A 17,029-nucleotide genomic window follows, 5' to 3' on the forward strand; every position below is an offset into this window, starting at 1 on the left:
TCACGTGACTTCTTATTCCTTTATTGAATGTTTCTATTGTGTATGTGGCGCATGCGCACCTTGTCAAAAGGGTTTTTAACTATTTTTTCTCTTTTTGTTGTGAATTCTCGATTTTTACATTTCGATTTAAATCATTTTAAAAACACTTTAAACTAATTCTTTTCAAGCCAATCAAATTGCGCGTCATTTAAAATTATATTATGAGCAAATATCATATAACTGTGAAAAACTCCCGTCACGGCACGGTCACAATAACTGCACAGTCAGGTAACGATAATAGTAAGGTAACGGTCTCTAAGACAGTCACACTACAGTAATGGTCACGGTGCAGACAACGGTCACGAGAAAGCTACATTCACGGTAACGGTCTCTATGAAAGTCACGCTACAGTTAAAGTCACGGTGTCGATAACGGTCACGACAAAATATTATTCACGGTACATTAACGGTGTCTATGACGGTCACGCCTTGGTAATGGCCGCATCACGGTCATAGTAAAGACATCACTACAAGACATTTAACTTATATATGGTAGTACTGACTATGAAACTCGGCATGGTTACGGTATACACGGGAGGAAATAATCATCGGTAGTGCACGGCACGTGTTTCACAGTTCTATGAACGCTGCTACATCCCGCTATTTTACAACGCTGTTGTCAACTCATCAACTTCAAATCCCTTATTATCGTGTGTGTTGCTATGACAACCATCTTGAATGGGGTCTCGATGAACCTCTACGACCTTCGGGGATTCATCTTCTGTTGGCATCTCTATAGATATTTTATCCGGTACATCCCCGATGGTGTTGTTCGCCAGACGGACATTTTCATATTTGTGGTCTTTTACAGGATTCACTGCTTCATAACCAGCGTCGTCATTATCATCCTCAATCCTTACCCCCTCCCCCCTGGGGTTCGTATCTTGACTTACTGTTTCATAGCCAGTATCACTACCTTCTGTCCCATCCCCCCTAGGGTTCGTATTTTCATCCTGATGACTGTCATTAACCCCATTGGTCGGCTTTGGCATGACGTCGTCATACTCGTGCGACTCGTCTCTTTCTACTGACTCGTGAGGCGAAGGTTTGGATTCTTGTTGAGATGTGGTGGCTATGGCAACAGCTATTTCTGGAGAGTGGGGATGGGATTTAGAGTGAACTTCTACTACTGTGGGGGGAGAGGTGGGTCCATTTGCTGTTCTAAATTCACCGACAACATGTAGACTTGGAATATGCTAAAACAACAAATTACGATCAATTTGCAACCAATCACGTTAAAGTCTTTGTCACCTGACTTAAAAATGTCACAATCGCGTGACTGCAGCCTGTTCCTGGTAATCACGTGATAACTAAGGCCTTCTCGCATAAAATTTACTGTTACCATTAATATCAAGATATACATCACATGACCACTAAGATCACATGACACTTTGAACATGAAATAGATCACGTGATATACCACATGACTTCAGGATGGCTGTTGACTGACAATTATTATAATATTATCGTCATTACAATAATTATCATAATTAGTTACACAATCTACTTTATCCAGTTCAATCACGTGACTGAAGCAATGCGTCATGGGGATAAAGTGACAAGGGTGATCTTATCTTGCACGCCTGGGATTCTGGGTTATAACACGTGATTCCGTAAATTGCTATGGTAACGAGTGGGGTGTAGTAACATTACCTTGCCTGGACCCCATTTTGATTGACATGCCTTGACACCAGCCCACATTGCTATGGTAACCAAGATTGAAGCGAGAAGGACTATTGTTCCCATGATAACAGCTTTGTCGGAGTTCTTGCATTCAGCTGGGGGAAAAATAGGGCAAGGACTCAGTTTCTCTCTTTCAGATAATAACAAAATAGGAAGAAAATCGAGAAAGAGGGTAAAAGAAGAATAATGAGAGCGCGACATCCAAAGCAAGAGGGCTAAAGAAGACTCTGACATTAGCAGTCGAAACGTCGCGGGCCAACCTATCTGTCTCACTCACAAAGTATAAGTACAATCTTTGATTTATAACCACGATGGATAATCTTTAATTTGAAGGGGCCATTCCTTAGTTTGATTCTCTAGAATCTTACTCAAGTGTTTTAGTTTTTGTCGACTTTGTGTCGACTTTGTGTCGACTTTGTGTCCTTTTGCTTTATCACCTGCCCTACGCGAACCGTCAAATAAATAATATATAAGCTATTCTCTCTCCCGCAACTTGTTGAGAGAGAAAGGTTCATGTGAAGGGCATTTCAAGGGAATTAAAGCCTTAGCTCATATCCTGTACGCAAAAACTTTGCACCATACGTGCTTTGGTTTCTTAAGCGATTAGCTCTTGTTTGATAGCTAAAGAAATTACCAATGATCTTTATCTCTGCATGCGGCAGCCGTGTTTATTTCCACGAAAAATAAACAACCTTTGTTCAATTACCATGCGAAACAACGCGGTAAACAATCATGGCTTCCTCGTGAGGAAACAGAAACAGGAGACTTACTATCTTCCCCACAGGCAACACGAATGCCGCTGACCCGTACACCGATGATTATAGCTACCAACGCTGAAAGGACTGTGGCTACTGCAGAACCAATCATGTAGAGAGAAACCTTAAATGGTAAAAACGTTTTTATCAACCGTTAGTTACCCTTCCGATCTGGAGGAAAAGACTGGGTCGAGTTGGCATTGCAGTGCATTCCGGGACAGCATTAAGGACTATATAAAGACCCCTTCCAGCACGTCGGAATGCAGCTCTATTTAGAGGACGTAACAATAGGTTTCCAATTCTCAGGAGATTGAAATTCTTTTGTTTTGTCCTCCAAATTGAGCTGCTTTGACGTCACATGTAAGGGGTCTATTGATGTTACGTTTAGTGTTTATATTTTTAGGCTATTGGTGTCTCAAGCGTTTATTTGCATTAATACCTAACCTATCCTTTCTTGTTCGTATTTCGTTTCCGGTGTAATATGATCCTTTAGCGTCCCCTATCTTCACGTGTTTTTCTAGTAGTCTTAAGTCTTAACATTGTTCTGTATTCTGTGGAGTTTTTACGCCCGAAAGATGTAAGTTTTTACCTCAGAATTTTATTATGTTTGTACTTTATCCTGCCCAAGTGATTCCTATTCCTCATCTCATTATTGTAATCGTTTATTGTAGTTTTCACCGTGTATTGTCTAATAAAAACATTTCAAGACCATGCACTGGTTGAACACTAGCGTTTTCTTGCTGTGGAGTGCGACAGCCTTGGAACCGCGACAGTGAAAAATCTTGTGGCAATATTCAGGACGGAGTATCATCCTTCAGAAGTCACGAAAGGAGCTAAACCACGCTTGGAACCAAACGGAGCGAACCCTCAGCCAAGCCAAACTGAATTTCCGTGACTCTGTCGGACCCAGCACGCCGAAAGTCTTCCAAGTTAGCCGAGTCCAGGAGTCGTATCCTCTTTGAATGAACACTTTCAGACTTTCTTTTCTACGTAACTAGAGTTTGATTTTAATTCTGTCGGAGAATCTGTAGTAGGAGATCCCTCGATCGTTCTACTATTGGGCTCCCTGTGGTACACGGAGCCTACGGAGATATAGTACAGCGGTCGCTCGGATGGAGACTGACGGAAAACGCCAACGCGTCCTCTCCCAAAAGGCACTCCAAACTGAAATTGAAAAGAAACGTAAAGAGCTAGATGGAGCAACGGAGACGTTACGAATCGCTGTTGAAAACGGGATAGAAAATCAAGAGAACAAATTGCAGGTACTTCAAAAGTCGACTGAAAAATACAAGGAAATACTGCTCCAGCTAGGAGAGCTATACCAGCAGGATCGATTGGGAGAGTATAAAGAAGAAGCGAAGTTACTTCGCGAGTACAGCCGCTTGGAAGGTGCGCAAAAAGTGATAGCCCAGACAAAAGATAACGGCGATGACAGAGCCTCCCAACGAACGCAAAGGCCTCACTCCACAGCCTCGAGGTCATCGCGCCGGTCATTGGCGACAAGCACGGCGAGGAGGCAAGCCCTAGCCGATGCGGCCGCCACAACGAAACAAGCGGAGTTCGACAAGCTTATGGCACAGAAAGAACAAGCTCGTCGTGTGCAAGAAGCGGAAGAGCGGAGAAAGAAAGAACAAGAACGAGCGAAACACGAACTCGAAATGGCCTTGCTAGCTGCGGAACGAGCCCAAGCTATTGCCAACGCCAGACTAGAAGCCATCGACAAGTGCATTCAGGAAGAACTAGAGCAAGATCTAGGAGAAGAGGATTTGGACAATGATGGTCCTAAGATCCCTGAACCGCGCCTGGATCCACGTCTGGATCCGGAAGAACGTGTGGAACGATGGTTGAGTCTCAATCGGTACCAACCAACCGTAGCAGAAGGAACGTACCACCAGAAAAAAGAGACTTACGAAAAACGACATCCTCTGACGTCATCGACACCAAAGCCGGAGAACACCATCGGGCTACTGGAAACCTTCACCGCCACGAACCAGCGCCTCGTATCTGGACTGTCAAAACAGAGCCTACCAAAGTGCCACCCCGACGTTTTCGGAGGGGAAGTCACCCTTTTCCACCCCTGGAAAAAGGCGTTCAAAGCAATGCTGTGTGACGCTGAAGTTACGCCGGCACAAGAGATGAACTATCTCAGAAACTTCACCAAGGGAGAAGTCCAAACCGTAGTGGATAACTTCCGACGAAGACACCACTCAGACCTGTCAGTCGTTCTCCGAGATCTCTGGGAGGAGTTAGAAAGGCGCTTCGGTAACACAGCTGCAATTACCAACGCACTGCTCGAACGTCTTACGCAAAAGGCCAAGTTCGCCGAAAAGGATCTACAAGGACTACAAGCCTTTGCAGACCTATGTGGAGATGTTGATAGCCAGATAGAATACTTACCAGGTTTGTCCTGCTTGAATTACCCAAACGTGATGCGTCCAGTCATCGAGAGGCTTCCCAACTTCACGAGATCACAATGGGAGAAAGAAATCGTCGCCTACGCGACCGAGAACAAAGACGCATATCCTAATTTCCACTTGTTTGCCTCCATGGTCCAACGACAGGCCAGACAAAAAAACCATCCTAACGTCCAAGCGAGTGGAGTACAGTCCCATGCTCTAACAGAAAGGCCTGCAAGAAGAGTTCCAAGGGACGAACCTGCGAGACGCGTCTTGAAGACCAGCAAAACCAAGGGAGAAGAGAAACATTGTAAGTTTCACGACCGCACTGGCCACTCAATATTCGAATGCAAAGCCTTCGAGGAAAAGTCTCTGAACGAAAGAAGCGAGTGGGTTCTGAAGGAAAGGCTTTGTTTCCGCTGTCTTGAACCAGGACATTTATCAAAGGAATGTAAAGCCATAGTGTCTTGCGAGAAGTGCGAAAGCAGTCGCCACCCGACCATTCTTCACAAGGATAAAGAGGAAGAAATCAAGCCCAACTGCACGTCGGTCTGTCAAAGGGGAGGGACATCCTGCAGCAAAATACTGCTCGTCGACGTATATAGCCAGCATCGACCCAAAGAACTTCATCGAGTGTACGCCATTATGGATGATCAAAGTAACGCATCCCTAATCTCACCGGAACTGGCGAACAAGTTGAAGTCCTACGGCTCACCAGAGAGATACTTGTTATCGACATGCAATGGAGAGAAGATAGTGAACTATGGTCGCCGAGTCGCAGACGTCATGATCACAGCTAGCGGAAAAACACTCAAGCTTCCAACCCTAGTAGAGTGTACACACATCCCACGGGACAAGACTGAGATTCCCACGCCCGAAGTAGCGAAACGCTTCGACCATCTACAAAGCATCGTCAGGGAGATCCCACCTCTTGACGGTCAGGCGGAAGTCCACCTTCTTATAGGCAGAGACGCCCCCGAGTTGCTGAAGGTGAGAGCTTTCAAGAACGGCCCGAAGGGAGCTCCATGGGCTCAAAAACTCGACCTAGGCTGGACAATCTCGGGTCAAGTGTGCTTAAACCGCATTGGAGGCCCATTTCATGTCTCTACGAAGCGCACTACAACATGGCACCCCTCGACAGGTGACCTCGCAGACGGCAACTTCGAGGTAGAGGCTTTGCCCTGCCCGAACCACTTCCAAGTCAAAGAAAGTTTCAGTGACCACGCACGTAAGAAAATCGAGGACGACGTGTACCACACAACCTCATCTGATAACGATGTCAACCTCTCGATAGAGGATAGGAAGTTTCTGAAAATAATGGAAGAGAATATCCATAAAAATATAGAAGGAAACTGGGTAATGCCACTACCTTTTCGCTCAGAGAACGTTAATATGCCCAACAACAGGAAACGAGCGGAGAGCCGCCTTGCCGGACTCCTGAAAGTTCTGAAGAGAAAGCCTCAGATGGAAAAAGACTACTTAGAATTCATGGCTAAGATCCTGGAGAAGAAGCATGCAGTGCCGATCCCTGACCCACAACCGAAATGTCGCGATGACAACGGAAAGGTGTGGTACCTGCCGCATTTCGGAGTCTACCATCGAAAAAAGCCTACGCAGATCCGCGTGGTGTTCGACTCCTCTGCAGAATTCAACGGAGTGTCGCTCAATAAAGAGCTCCTAACAGGCCCAGATCTCATGAACAACTTGTTCGGAGTACTTCTACGCTTCAGACGCTACAGCGTTGCCGCAATGTGTGACGTGGAGCAGATGTTCCACTCGTTCAAGGTCAAGCCCGAACACCAAAGTTTCCTACGGTTCCTGTGGTACAGAAACAACGACCCGACAGACGGCATCATCGAATATCAGATGACGGTGCATCTCTTCGGCAACGGACCGAGTCCCGCCATAGCCACATACGGCCTTCGCAAAACGGCGCTTGACGGCGAGGAGGAACATGGCGAGAAGATCAAAGAGTTCATCTGTAGGAACTTCTACGTTGACGACGGACTGATCTCGTGCAACACAAAAGAAGAGACGATCAATCTCGTGAGAAACGCACAAGCAGCACTAGCAGCCGCAAACATACGCCTACACAAGGTGGTCTCCAACTCCGTGGAAGTAATGGAAGCCCTGCCGGCTCAAGACAGGGGAAAAGACGTTAGAGATCTAGACTTGCGCAAAGATTTGCTCCCAAGTCAACGCACTCTAGGAGTCCAATGGAACTTACAAGAGGACAAGTTCACCTTTAAGGTATCCATTCCAGACAAGCCGTTCACCCGAAGAGGGATACTTTCAGTGATCAACTCAATCTACGACCCAATGGGTATGGCAGTACCGGTCACCTTGAAGGGAAAGCTCTTCCTTCAAAGGGTTGTTAACATTGGGAAAACGGCAAATAGCGACCGCTTGGGCTGGGATGACCCCCTACCAAAGGATCAAACGCAAGAGTGGCAACGCTGGAGAGACGCGCTTTCAAACCTTGAGAGTTTCTCCCTTCCGCGCTGTATTCATCCGGAAGACTTTGGATTGATCTCCAGAGCTGAAGTCCATTCCTTCTGTGATGCAAGCGAAGAAGCAATCGGTCTAGTAGTCTACCTTCTCTTGAGAAATGACCGCAACGAAGTACACACAAGTTTCCTGTTTGGTCAGTCCAAAGTTGCACCGATCAAGCCTACGAGTATCCCGCGCCTTGAGTTGTGCGGTGCAGTACTTGCCGCACAGGCTGTTACAAGAATCTTGACTGAAATAGACATGCAGATCGATGAGGTAATCTTCTACACGGACTCGAAAGTCGTCCTAGGATACATCCACAACGAAGCCAGGCGCTTCTACACGTATGTTGCCAATAGGGTACAGATCATCCGGACCATCTCAGACCCTCATCAGTGGAGATTCGTGGACACCGAAAATAATCCAGCAGACCTCGCCACCCGCGGCGTTGAAGCAGACAAATTGGAGGCGACGATATGGTTCAGAGGCCCAGCCTTCCTGACGTGTCGCGATGCTGCAACGCCCTCATCGGGGAATGTAACTCTACTCGAGAATGATCCGGAGATGAGGAAAATTACAACAAAGTCCACAAACATCGAAAACTTCGGCGTCTCAAGAATCACCCGCTTTTCGACGTGGACATCCCTGCAACGAAGTGTCGCGATGCTGATAGCCAAAGCTAGAGAGATAAATGGAGACCGCAGGAAAGACCCAGACTTCGATCCTCTCAGCACCACAAACAGCTATTTACGTCCCACAGTGACGGAATTCGAAAAAGCAACAGCCATCCTCACCAAAATAGTGCAGAGCGAGACCTTCTCAGATGAAATCGCTCAACTCAAGGGCCTACAGGAACAGGTTGATAGCCAGCGTGACACCTCGAGGAGAAAACGGAGCACACTTAAAAGGTCTCCACTATACGGTCTAGACCCTTTCGTAGATGAGAACGGCATCCTACGAGTTGGAGGAAGGCTACGACGCTCCCCCATGGACTTCAAAGAGAAGCACCCTTCAGTACTGCCAAAGAACCATCACTTGTCGGAGTTATTAATCCGCCATTACCATCAAGCTGTCCACCATCAAGGAAGACAAATTACTCATGGTGCCGTACGCCAAGCGGGTTACTGGATAATATCGGGTCATGGAGCAGTGACAAAGGTCCTCAGCACTTGCATCACCTGCAAGAAGGCAAGAGGAAAGCCGATGACACAACTCATGGCAGACCTGCCGAAAGAGCGCACAGAACCAAGCCCACCCTTTACAAGTATTGGTATTGACGTCTTCGGTCCATGGTATATCACAACTCGCAGATTACGAGGAGGTGCGGCAAACTCCAAACGTTGGAGCTTGCTGTTTACCTGTCTCAGTTCTCGAGCCATCCACATCGAGCTCCTCGAAACCATGGACGCTAGCTCCTTCATTTGTGCACTTCGCAGATTCTTCGCAATCCGAGGACCCGCTTCAGGAATCCGATGTGATCGTGGCACCAACTTCATTGGTGGGAAGTCCGAGTTAGAGCAGTCCTTATCAGAAGCGGATCAACGAAAGATTGAGCGCTATGCGACGGAGCACGGCTGCGAATGGGCATTCAATCCACCCCACGCCTCTCACTTTGGCGGAGTGTGGGAACGACAAATTCGCACCATACGTAGCGTACTCAACAGCATGCTGACCCAAATTGGAAGTTCTCAACTGACTCACGAGCTGCTATCTACTCTGATGGCTGAAGTCACCTTCATAGTAAACTCACGCCCAATAGCCACTGTTCCGTCTGAAGCAGATGACGCTCGACCCCTATCACCGTCAATGCTACTCACAGCAAAGGAAAGACCCCTCAACCCCCCACCAGGAGACTTCGTCCCGGAAGACTTGTACGCACGAAGGCGATGGAGGAGAGTGCAATACCTGGCGGACCAGTTCTGGACCAGATGGCGTCGTGAATACCTGCAAAACTTACAGAAACGACCAAAATGGCAGGACCCCAGACCCAACCTAACGGAAGGAGATGTGGTGCTTATCAAAGACGAAGAAAGTCATAGAAACCATTGACCCCTTGGTAAAGTCATCAAGGCCTTTGAGAGTGAAGACGGCAGAGTAAGAAAGGCCGAAGTCCGCAAAGCAGATGGCAAAGTTCTTCTCCGACCAGTCTCCCAGCTAGTGTTTCTCGTGTCATCCACCCACGACTAGGTAGTTGACCTGGTGGCTTTAAAGGAACATTACACGAACTCTAGTTACAGTTACATTTTTTTGTTTAGAATTGATTCTTCATAATGTATGAACTCTAGTTTCATATCCTATTAGCGAGGAGTTGTATCCTTGGGCGAGGAGTGTTACGTTTAGTGTTTATATTTTTAGGCTATTGGTGTCTCAAGCGTTTATTTGCATTAATACCTAACCTATCCTTTCTTGTTCGTATTTCGTTTCCGGTGTAATATGATCCTTTAGCGTCCCCTGTCTTCACGTGTTTTTCTAGTAGTCTTAAGTCTTAACATTGTTCTGTATTCTGTGGAGTTTTTACGCCCGAAAGATGTAAGTTTTTACCTCAGAATTTTATTATGTTTGTACTTTATCCTGCCCAAGTGATTCCTATTCCTCATCTCATTATTGTAATCGTTTATTGTAGTTTTCACCGTGTATTGTCTAATAAAAACATTTCAAGACCATGCACTGGTTGAACACTAGCGTTTTCTTGCTGTGGAGTGCGACAGCCTTGGAACCGCGACAATTGAGCTGCTTTGACGTCACATGGAAGGGTCTATTGAGCTGCTTTGACGTCACATGGAAGGGGTCTATTTCCAAGATGGTGGCTACTTTGTCTCCTAAAACGTACAACCCCACAACACACTGCAATGCCAAATTGACCCAGTTTTTTTCATAACCTCGGAATGGCTAACAGTTGTTATTACGGCGAGGGCAAAGCGCTATCGTGACTAACTGGGATGGCGTTACTGATAGTTTGCATTAAACAAGGCCTTTCTTGCGTGACTTACCCATATATTTTTCTTAGTAATTCCTGCAAGGACACCAATTAAACCCACCAAAACCACCTGTAAAAAAAACCGAGCCTGTTACGCAAAACTTGGAAAATTATGAACTGGGTATCAAACGTTCGACATCGACTTTTTTTTTTTGGAATTAATTTTATCGATTGAATAATTTTATAGGACCATACTTCCAGACATCGAGTGCTGAACCGTCGTATGTCAGCGCGAAGCATTTACGGCTACGCCGGAGATTTCGACCCCGACACCGCTATCCCTGGATTTACAGACTGATCAGGAAGCTCGGGCGAAGCCTAAGGGAGAGGTTAGTCGACCCCTAGACCGTAGATGATTGACCCCTTGCTATGACCAGCATGCCCGATAAGTTGCTTGTGACTCTGATGACTTAGCACCCATAAGCGCTCGTTTCCATGTGGGACGCGACAAGTTTTGGGAAAACTTGTCGCGACGTATATTTACACACAACTTTGAATGAAAATCAAAACCGGATCAATCTCGTACCCAGAGCCTGCGTTTCTTCTGGCCTGCGGCGAAGATTAAACAATCGTTCTTTGCCGCAGGTCAGAAGATACGCAGACTCTGGGTACGAGATTGAAACTGGATCTTAAGGACCTTCATGCGCAAATAATTGTTAAATGATCCTGTACCACGATATACAAAAGAACTTTGAACTTGGTGAGATAAACAGACTTATTCAAATCCGGGATAAAAATGAATCCAAGAGTGCGCCCTTCCGGCTGGATATCCGAAAGATCTTAAACCAGCAGGACAAAATACCTTACTTGAGTGAAGGTCAGTTGAGGGGATCATAGTAAATCTCCAAAAATATCTCCTTTCAAAATATCAATGCTGTTATTGGCTGATGTATGGCGCGCGGAATGGTTCAAAATTGTCATTTCGATGTAATTGAATATTTGTTTGTCAATTGCGTTACTTCGCTTGAATGTGTACACTTATCAGTTCATTGTATTACACAAGCACGTTCCATATGTTTTTTTTTTTTTTTTGGTCAATCAATGCTTATAAAAATAGTCAATCACCAAAACTCGGTCAATTACAAAAACTCTGTCAATTACAAAAAACTCGGTCAATCACCAAAACTCGGTCAATTCCAAAAACTCGGTCAATTCAGCAAAAAACTCGGTCAATTACAAAAACTCTGTCGATTACAAAACTCGGTGAATTCAGCAAAAAACTCTGTCGATTACAAAAACTCGGTCAATTCAGCAAAAAACTCGGTCAATTCCAAAAACTCGGTCAATTCCAAAAACTCGGTGAATTCAGCAAAAAACTCGGTCAATTACGTAACAATAAGCACGTGTCATATGTCTTTTGTCAATCATCACGCGTAAAACTCTGTCGATTCAGCAAAAAAACTTTGTCGATTCAGCAAAACCTTTTCGATTACGTAACACAGGTAAGCACAAGATATGTCTTTTTTTTGTCAATCATCACGCGTAGCATCCAAAGCTCCTCTCAGTCGACGTCAGAAATACTATATGAAATACCATATTCCATCGTTTTTTTGGTCTTAGTTTGACTGTTAGTCACTAAATACACGGCCGGCCAAGTAAAAGTAAGAGTTAGTTAGCGAGAACAGAGGCATTTAGCCATATACAGACCGGGGATATATCCGGGGATATATGTATCAAGCATGAACAATACAGTACTGCTCATAATCGCATGGGGAGCTTTTAACATTTCAGGCTTTAACTTAGAAAATAATATATATACTTTCAATGAAACAACGTTCTTGAATCAACCTCAATCAATTTGACAACTCGATTATGAGCAGTACTCAGCTCAGTCTACCTTCTCTCAAAACTTGCGAAGTTAGAAGTTGAGTCATAAACTATGGTTAAGTCATATCCCAGAGCCTTGCAAAGCCTTGTGTAGTGGGCAGAAGGGTCTTAGAGTGTATTATTCATGGTTGATACATATATCCCCGGTCTATATATAGCTAAATGCCTCCGTTCTCGCAAACTAACTCTTACTTTTACTTGGCCGGCCGTGTATTTAGTGACTAACAGTCAAACTAAGACCAAAAAAACAATGGAATATGGTATTTCATATAGTATTTCTGACGTCGACTGAGAGGAGCTTTGGATGCTACGCGTGATGATTGACAAAAAAAAGACATATCTTGTGCTTACCTGTGTTACGTAATCGAAAAGGTTTTGCTGAATCGACAAAGTTTTTTTGCTGAATCGACAGAGTTTTACGCGTGATGATTGACAAAAGACATATGACACGTGCTTATTGTTACGTAATTGACCGAGTTTTTTGCTGAATTGACAGAGCTTTTTGCTGAATCGACAGAGTTTTTGTAATTGACCGAGTTTTGTAATCGACAGAGTTTTTGTAATTGACCGAGTTTTTTTGCTGAATTCACCGAGTTTTTGGAATTGACCGAGTTTTTGGAATTGACCGAGTTTTTTGCTGAATTGACCGAGTTTTTGTAATCGACAGAGTTTTTTGCTGAATTCACCGAGTTTTGTAATCGACAGAGTTTTTGTAATTGACCGAGTTTTTTGCTGAATTGACCGAGTTTTTGGAATTGACCGAGTTTTGGTGATTGACCGAGTTTTTTTGTAATTGACAGAGTTTTTGTAATTGACAGAGTTTTGGTGATTGACTATTTTTATAAGCATTGATTGACCAAAAAAAAAAAAAAACAAACAAACAAACATATGGAACGTGCTTGCGTAATCGAAATGACAATTTTGAATCCGCGCGCCATACTGATGTGACAGAAATCAAAGTTACAGGCGAAACTGCGTCAATGTCATTCTTTATATTGCTTAAATTGTTCTATCAGTAGATTTTTGTCTTGTATATAGACTATATATATTTAGCAGTTATTCGCCGAAGGCAAAGTGAATATCGGGGAATATTCACCTCGCCGTTAACGGAGAGAGAGAAGTTTTTTTCAATTTTATTTATCTCTGCATGCAGCACAAATCGACAAACGAGCGTGCGTCTGCGCGCGTTATATTCACCTGTAGTTGAAGATGACAGCATAAGACGTAAATTGTGATCAATAAACGCGCCTTATATTTACTTGTGTAAAGATATTAAATATTTTTAGTCTTATTTCCAACGTTAATTGATTTTCGAATTCTTTACTTTTTGCACTGCAATCTGGTAGTTCAGATTAAGAATTGTTCTTCGTGTTTTGCCTATATGAACTATGTCCGTCCGATTTTTGTTTTCCTTTCTCATATTGAATTTCGCACTAGGGAAGCTTATGCTCGACCTTTCCTGCTTACTTCTCCATTATCTCCAAACAGAATGTCTGTTAAGCCCCGTTTACACTGGCGATTTTTGTGGCGATTTTTGTGGGTGAATTTTTGTGGCAATTTTCGGATATGAAATCTTTTGTCTCATCCTTAAAAGAGACATTCGTCTAGGAAAATCTTAGTATCCTGAAAAAAACCTCTACGAGTAAATTCTTTACCATTATTTATTATGGACAAAATCGCAGCAAAAATCGCAGCAAAAATCGCTAGTGTAAACGGGGCTTTACATGGGTACCGTTCACATATATTGTATGTAAACAAATATCCATCAAAACATGATGTCGTTTCTACGGAGTTCGTACAGTGTCAACAAAACAGAAAGAGTTATTCCGAAATTTTCTGAAAAAGCCATTTCGTATACATATACAGAATTAGTGACTCGGAATTTTTCTCAAGAGCGAGTTATTCAGAAATTTTCTGAAAAAGTCGCTATGTATATCTTATGTTATACAGATTTGTATAACAGAATAACATTCTACTTTATATGCCTACCTACGGGCTACAATCATAGTTTTTCAGAAATTTTCTGTTTTTGTATCAGTTCCCCACCTCGGCAGTCAGTGTTAATTAGTTTTCGCATAGTTTTTCGCTAAATTGAGTAGAATTATGTAAAACGATCTATCCTAACAAGAATTATTATCCGAAAAGAAAAAAAAAGATACTAAGATTAGTTTTACGAAGTGGTTCATAAGTTGTTTGGGTATTGCATCATGCAGAGTCGAAACCATCATCAAACGGGATGGCTATGACACGATAATACTCTCTCAACTATTAGTTAATTGAATTACATTATAAACGTGAAAAAAATGCGTTATAAAACTACGACAAATAGATTTAAACTAGATGTTAGGGTTAGTATTTCAATTGTTTGCACTCACTGGAGTCGCAGTCCAAAAGGCAGAATATCGATCGAATATTCCACTATTTTCGTCATCATCGTACTTATCTTCGTGGATAACGTACAGAAGAGCGAATATACCACTTCCAAATATGACCATTAAAGCGCCCGTTACGAGGAGCTGGGATGATTTAGCTTGTGATAACGCCGTCATGATTCTGTTTATATGAATGATGAGTGAGCGTGGTCGAGTAAAAATGTCTTTAAGATGAAGGTATTGTTTGACTAAGGCTTAGAGTCGGTAATCAATCACGTTTGGTGTTGCATGGTTCTTGACCTTGGTCGGACCGGATATACCGTTATTTTTGAAATCTCGAAAAGTAAAACTGACTATGTGGCCAACTATGGCGTACGATCCCCGCCAAAATTCGTGCCTTGAATTTGACATTCAAGTTTCGAATTCAACATACAAATTTTACACTCGACATTCAAGTTTCGAATTTTACGCTCAAGTTTTGAACTTCAGCATTCAGGTTTCCCATCTAAAGATCACTGAAGCGTAAACGAAAATATAAAACTCGAGTTGAAAATTTACGAGGTCGAGTTCGAAATATGATGCGGTAAACATCACATAACGAGTAACAAGACGCAAGACGCTCGGGAAGGCGCGAATAAAAATGTCGCCCATTGATGTAAGATACAAAAGAGGAGTTAAAAATTCTCGAACGCTATATAAACTTGAATGTCGAATTTAAAACATGAATGTAGAATATAAAACTTGCATGTCGAATTTAAAACATGAATGTAGAATATAAAACTTGAATGCTGAAGTTCAAAACTTGAGCGTAAAATTCGAAACTTGAATGTCGAGTGTAAAATTTGTATGTTGAATTTGAAACTTGAATGTCAAATTCGAGGCACGAATTTTGGCGGGGATCGTACGCCATAGCCAACCTCGGTTTATCGACCAGTTGTCAAAGTCCTAAAGAGGGTTTGTACTAATTTATACCTCTATTAAGCGACCAACCTCTATTTAGCGACCATTTGTCACAGTTCCAAAGACGGATTGAGCGACCAACCTCTATTTAGCGACCTCTTCTCTTAGTTCCAAAGACGAACTCCGTATTTATACCTGTATTAAGCGAATAAACCTGTATTAAGTGACCAGTTATCAAAGTCTCAAAGAGGGTTTCTGAACATTTTTTAACCACTATTTTAATAATTCAATAATATTTTATTATTTAATAACAAATTAAAAATAGCTCAATATTTAAATAAATAAGAAGCAGCCTACCACTATTTGACAACCCAAAGCGGATATTAGGCATAAATTTTTACGCACGATTCAAAAAAATAACCCATTTATTTATCGTACAATTTGATAGACCATTATTCAAATTCCAAATTACCGCTGTGCTCTTTAGCAAAGACTCATTTACTCAGGGTTAGCCTCGAATCAGTGTTTAAATATTCAAAAATACCAACGGTAAAGTAAAGAATGCATAACTTCAACAATACAAACACTTTGAAATACCACGGACCTTCACTGGAACACATGAATATTCTACACAAAATGGAGGCCAACCCTGAGCAGCAGAGAACTCGTAACTGGAGTATTTCCCACCATCTCTTTTATTTTATTTTATTTTTTTTCAATAACCATTCATCCATTCATATCCTATTACTGTAATGCATCCGTTACGAGTCGGAGGACAGAAAACAAATAATATCAACAAACACAACCCACAGCACGCCAATACACACGCCAATACTACAAGAACACTGTAAGGCATGGGAACATCCTGGACTCTGCTGGACCTCTTTTGGCGGGGTTTCATTCGTCCATTAGGAAGGGGCAGTCTTCGATGGGGTGCACGACGCTCTGCTTTATGACGTGCCCTGTGAATTGATCAAAGACATTCGTAACATTAGAGAGATATTCAGTATAGAAAGAAATAAAAACAGACAGACAGACAGATAAACAGAAGGACAGACAGATAGACAGACAAACAGATAGATTGAATGCACAAAAGTTTAAGAAAGAAAAAAAGAAAGAAAGAAAGAAAGAAAGAAAGAAAGGAGGGAAGGAAAGAAGGAAGAGAGAAAGAAAGAAAAACAGACAGACAGACAGATGGAATGCACATAAAGTTAGCTAAACGAAATTGCACAAAATAATGAGGTGCAGTCTTACTTGTAGGCTTTAGGATAACATTTCTTTATTTCTTTTCTGATTTCTGAAGAAAAAATATTATAATCATTTAGGAAGCTAATTATCAAATTTATCTCTCTTATAGAGGTTTTGCACCATCACGCACCGGCAACCATGTTAGATGGCAGAACAATAAAATCTCTTTGCTCTTGGGAATTGAATACTTTCTTGTAAAACAATTGTATTGTTCCTGCCAACTAACATGGCTGCCGTCACGTGATGGTACGAGACCTCCAGTGTGTATAGAGCATTATTTTTCATTCACTCTCTGGAGAGTTAACTGACAATAGAGATGGTGGTCATATAGGTGTGGTTATGG

General features: G+C 42.9%; 4 protein-coding genes across 4 annotated transcripts in view; 2 read left to right on the top strand and 2 right to left on the bottom strand.

Moving 5' to 3' along the window:
* LOC116307016 (uncharacterized) lies at positions 1 to 14,813 on the bottom strand. Its single transcript, XM_031717159.2, has 5 exons — positions 14,542 to 14,813; positions 10,353 to 10,409; positions 2,492 to 2,600; positions 1,692 to 1,816; positions 1 to 1,234 (listed from the first exon to the last, which is right to left on the bottom strand). The coding sequence occupies exons 1-5, from the start codon at positions 14,713 to 14,715 to the stop codon at positions 644 to 646; spliced, it is 1,056 nt and encodes a 351-aa protein (XP_031573019.1). The 5' UTR covers positions 14,716 to 14,813; the 3' UTR covers positions 1 to 643.
* Positions 3,589 to 10,347, top strand: LOC116306544 (uncharacterized). The gene is made up of 2 exons (XM_089025960.1): positions 3,589 to 9,891; positions 9,986 to 10,347. The coding sequence occupies exon 1, from the start codon at positions 3,589 to 3,591 to the stop codon at positions 9,409 to 9,411; it is 5,823 nt and encodes a 1,940-aa protein (XP_088882086.1). The 3' UTR covers positions 9,412 to 9,891; positions 9,986 to 10,347.
* LOC116307019 (protein-L-histidine N-pros-methyltransferase CARNMT1) overlaps positions 11,064 to 17,029 on the top strand; it is a 14,536-nt gene continuing 8,570 nt past the window's right edge. Inside the window, exon 1 of the mRNA XM_089023961.1 lies at positions 11,064 to 11,156. The gene's annotated coding sequence lies outside the window, so the exon portion shown is untranslated. The remainder of the gene's footprint in view (positions 11,157 to 17,029) is intronic.
* The window catches only part of LOC116307015 (E3 ubiquitin-protein ligase RNF180), a 3,856-nt gene continuing 2,517 nt past the window's right edge, over positions 15,691 to 17,029 (bottom strand). The window contains exons 4-5 of the mRNA XM_031717158.2: positions 16,693 to 16,735; positions 15,691 to 16,400 (exon numbers count right to left, since the gene is read on the bottom strand). Coding sequence (XP_031573018.2) covers positions 16,154 to 16,400; positions 16,693 to 16,735 — 290 coding nt within the window. The 3' untranslated portion in view covers positions 15,691 to 16,153. The remainder of the gene's footprint in view (positions 16,401 to 16,692; positions 16,736 to 17,029) is intronic.

Source organism: Actinia tenebrosa, unplaced genomic scaffold (genome assembly GCF_029948245.1).
Source record: "Actinia tenebrosa isolate PJP-AT-01 unplaced genomic scaffold, QUT_ActTen_1.0 PGA_scaffold0__85_contigs__length_37466705, whole genome shotgun sequence".
Classification (NCBI taxonomy): Eukaryota; Metazoa; Cnidaria; class Anthozoa; order Actiniaria; family Actiniidae; genus Actinia; species Actinia tenebrosa.

Coding starts and splice junctions, on each gene's coding strand:
- LOC116307016 (XM_031717159.2), bottom strand. CDS start 14,715: ATGACGGCGTTATCACAAGCTAAATCATCCCAGCTCCTCGTAACGGGC. Junction 10,410..14,541: donor CCTTTTGGACTGCGACTCCA/GTGAGTGCAAAC, acceptor TTTTTTTTACAG/GTGGTTTTGGTGGGTTTAAT. Junction 1,235..1,691: donor CAAAATGGGGTCCAGGCAAG/GTAATGTTACTA, acceptor TTGTTGTTTTAG/CATATTCCAAGTCTACATGT.
- LOC116306544 (XM_089025960.1), top strand. CDS start 3,589: ATGGAGACTGACGGAAAACGCCAACGCGTCCTCTCCCAAAAGGCACTC.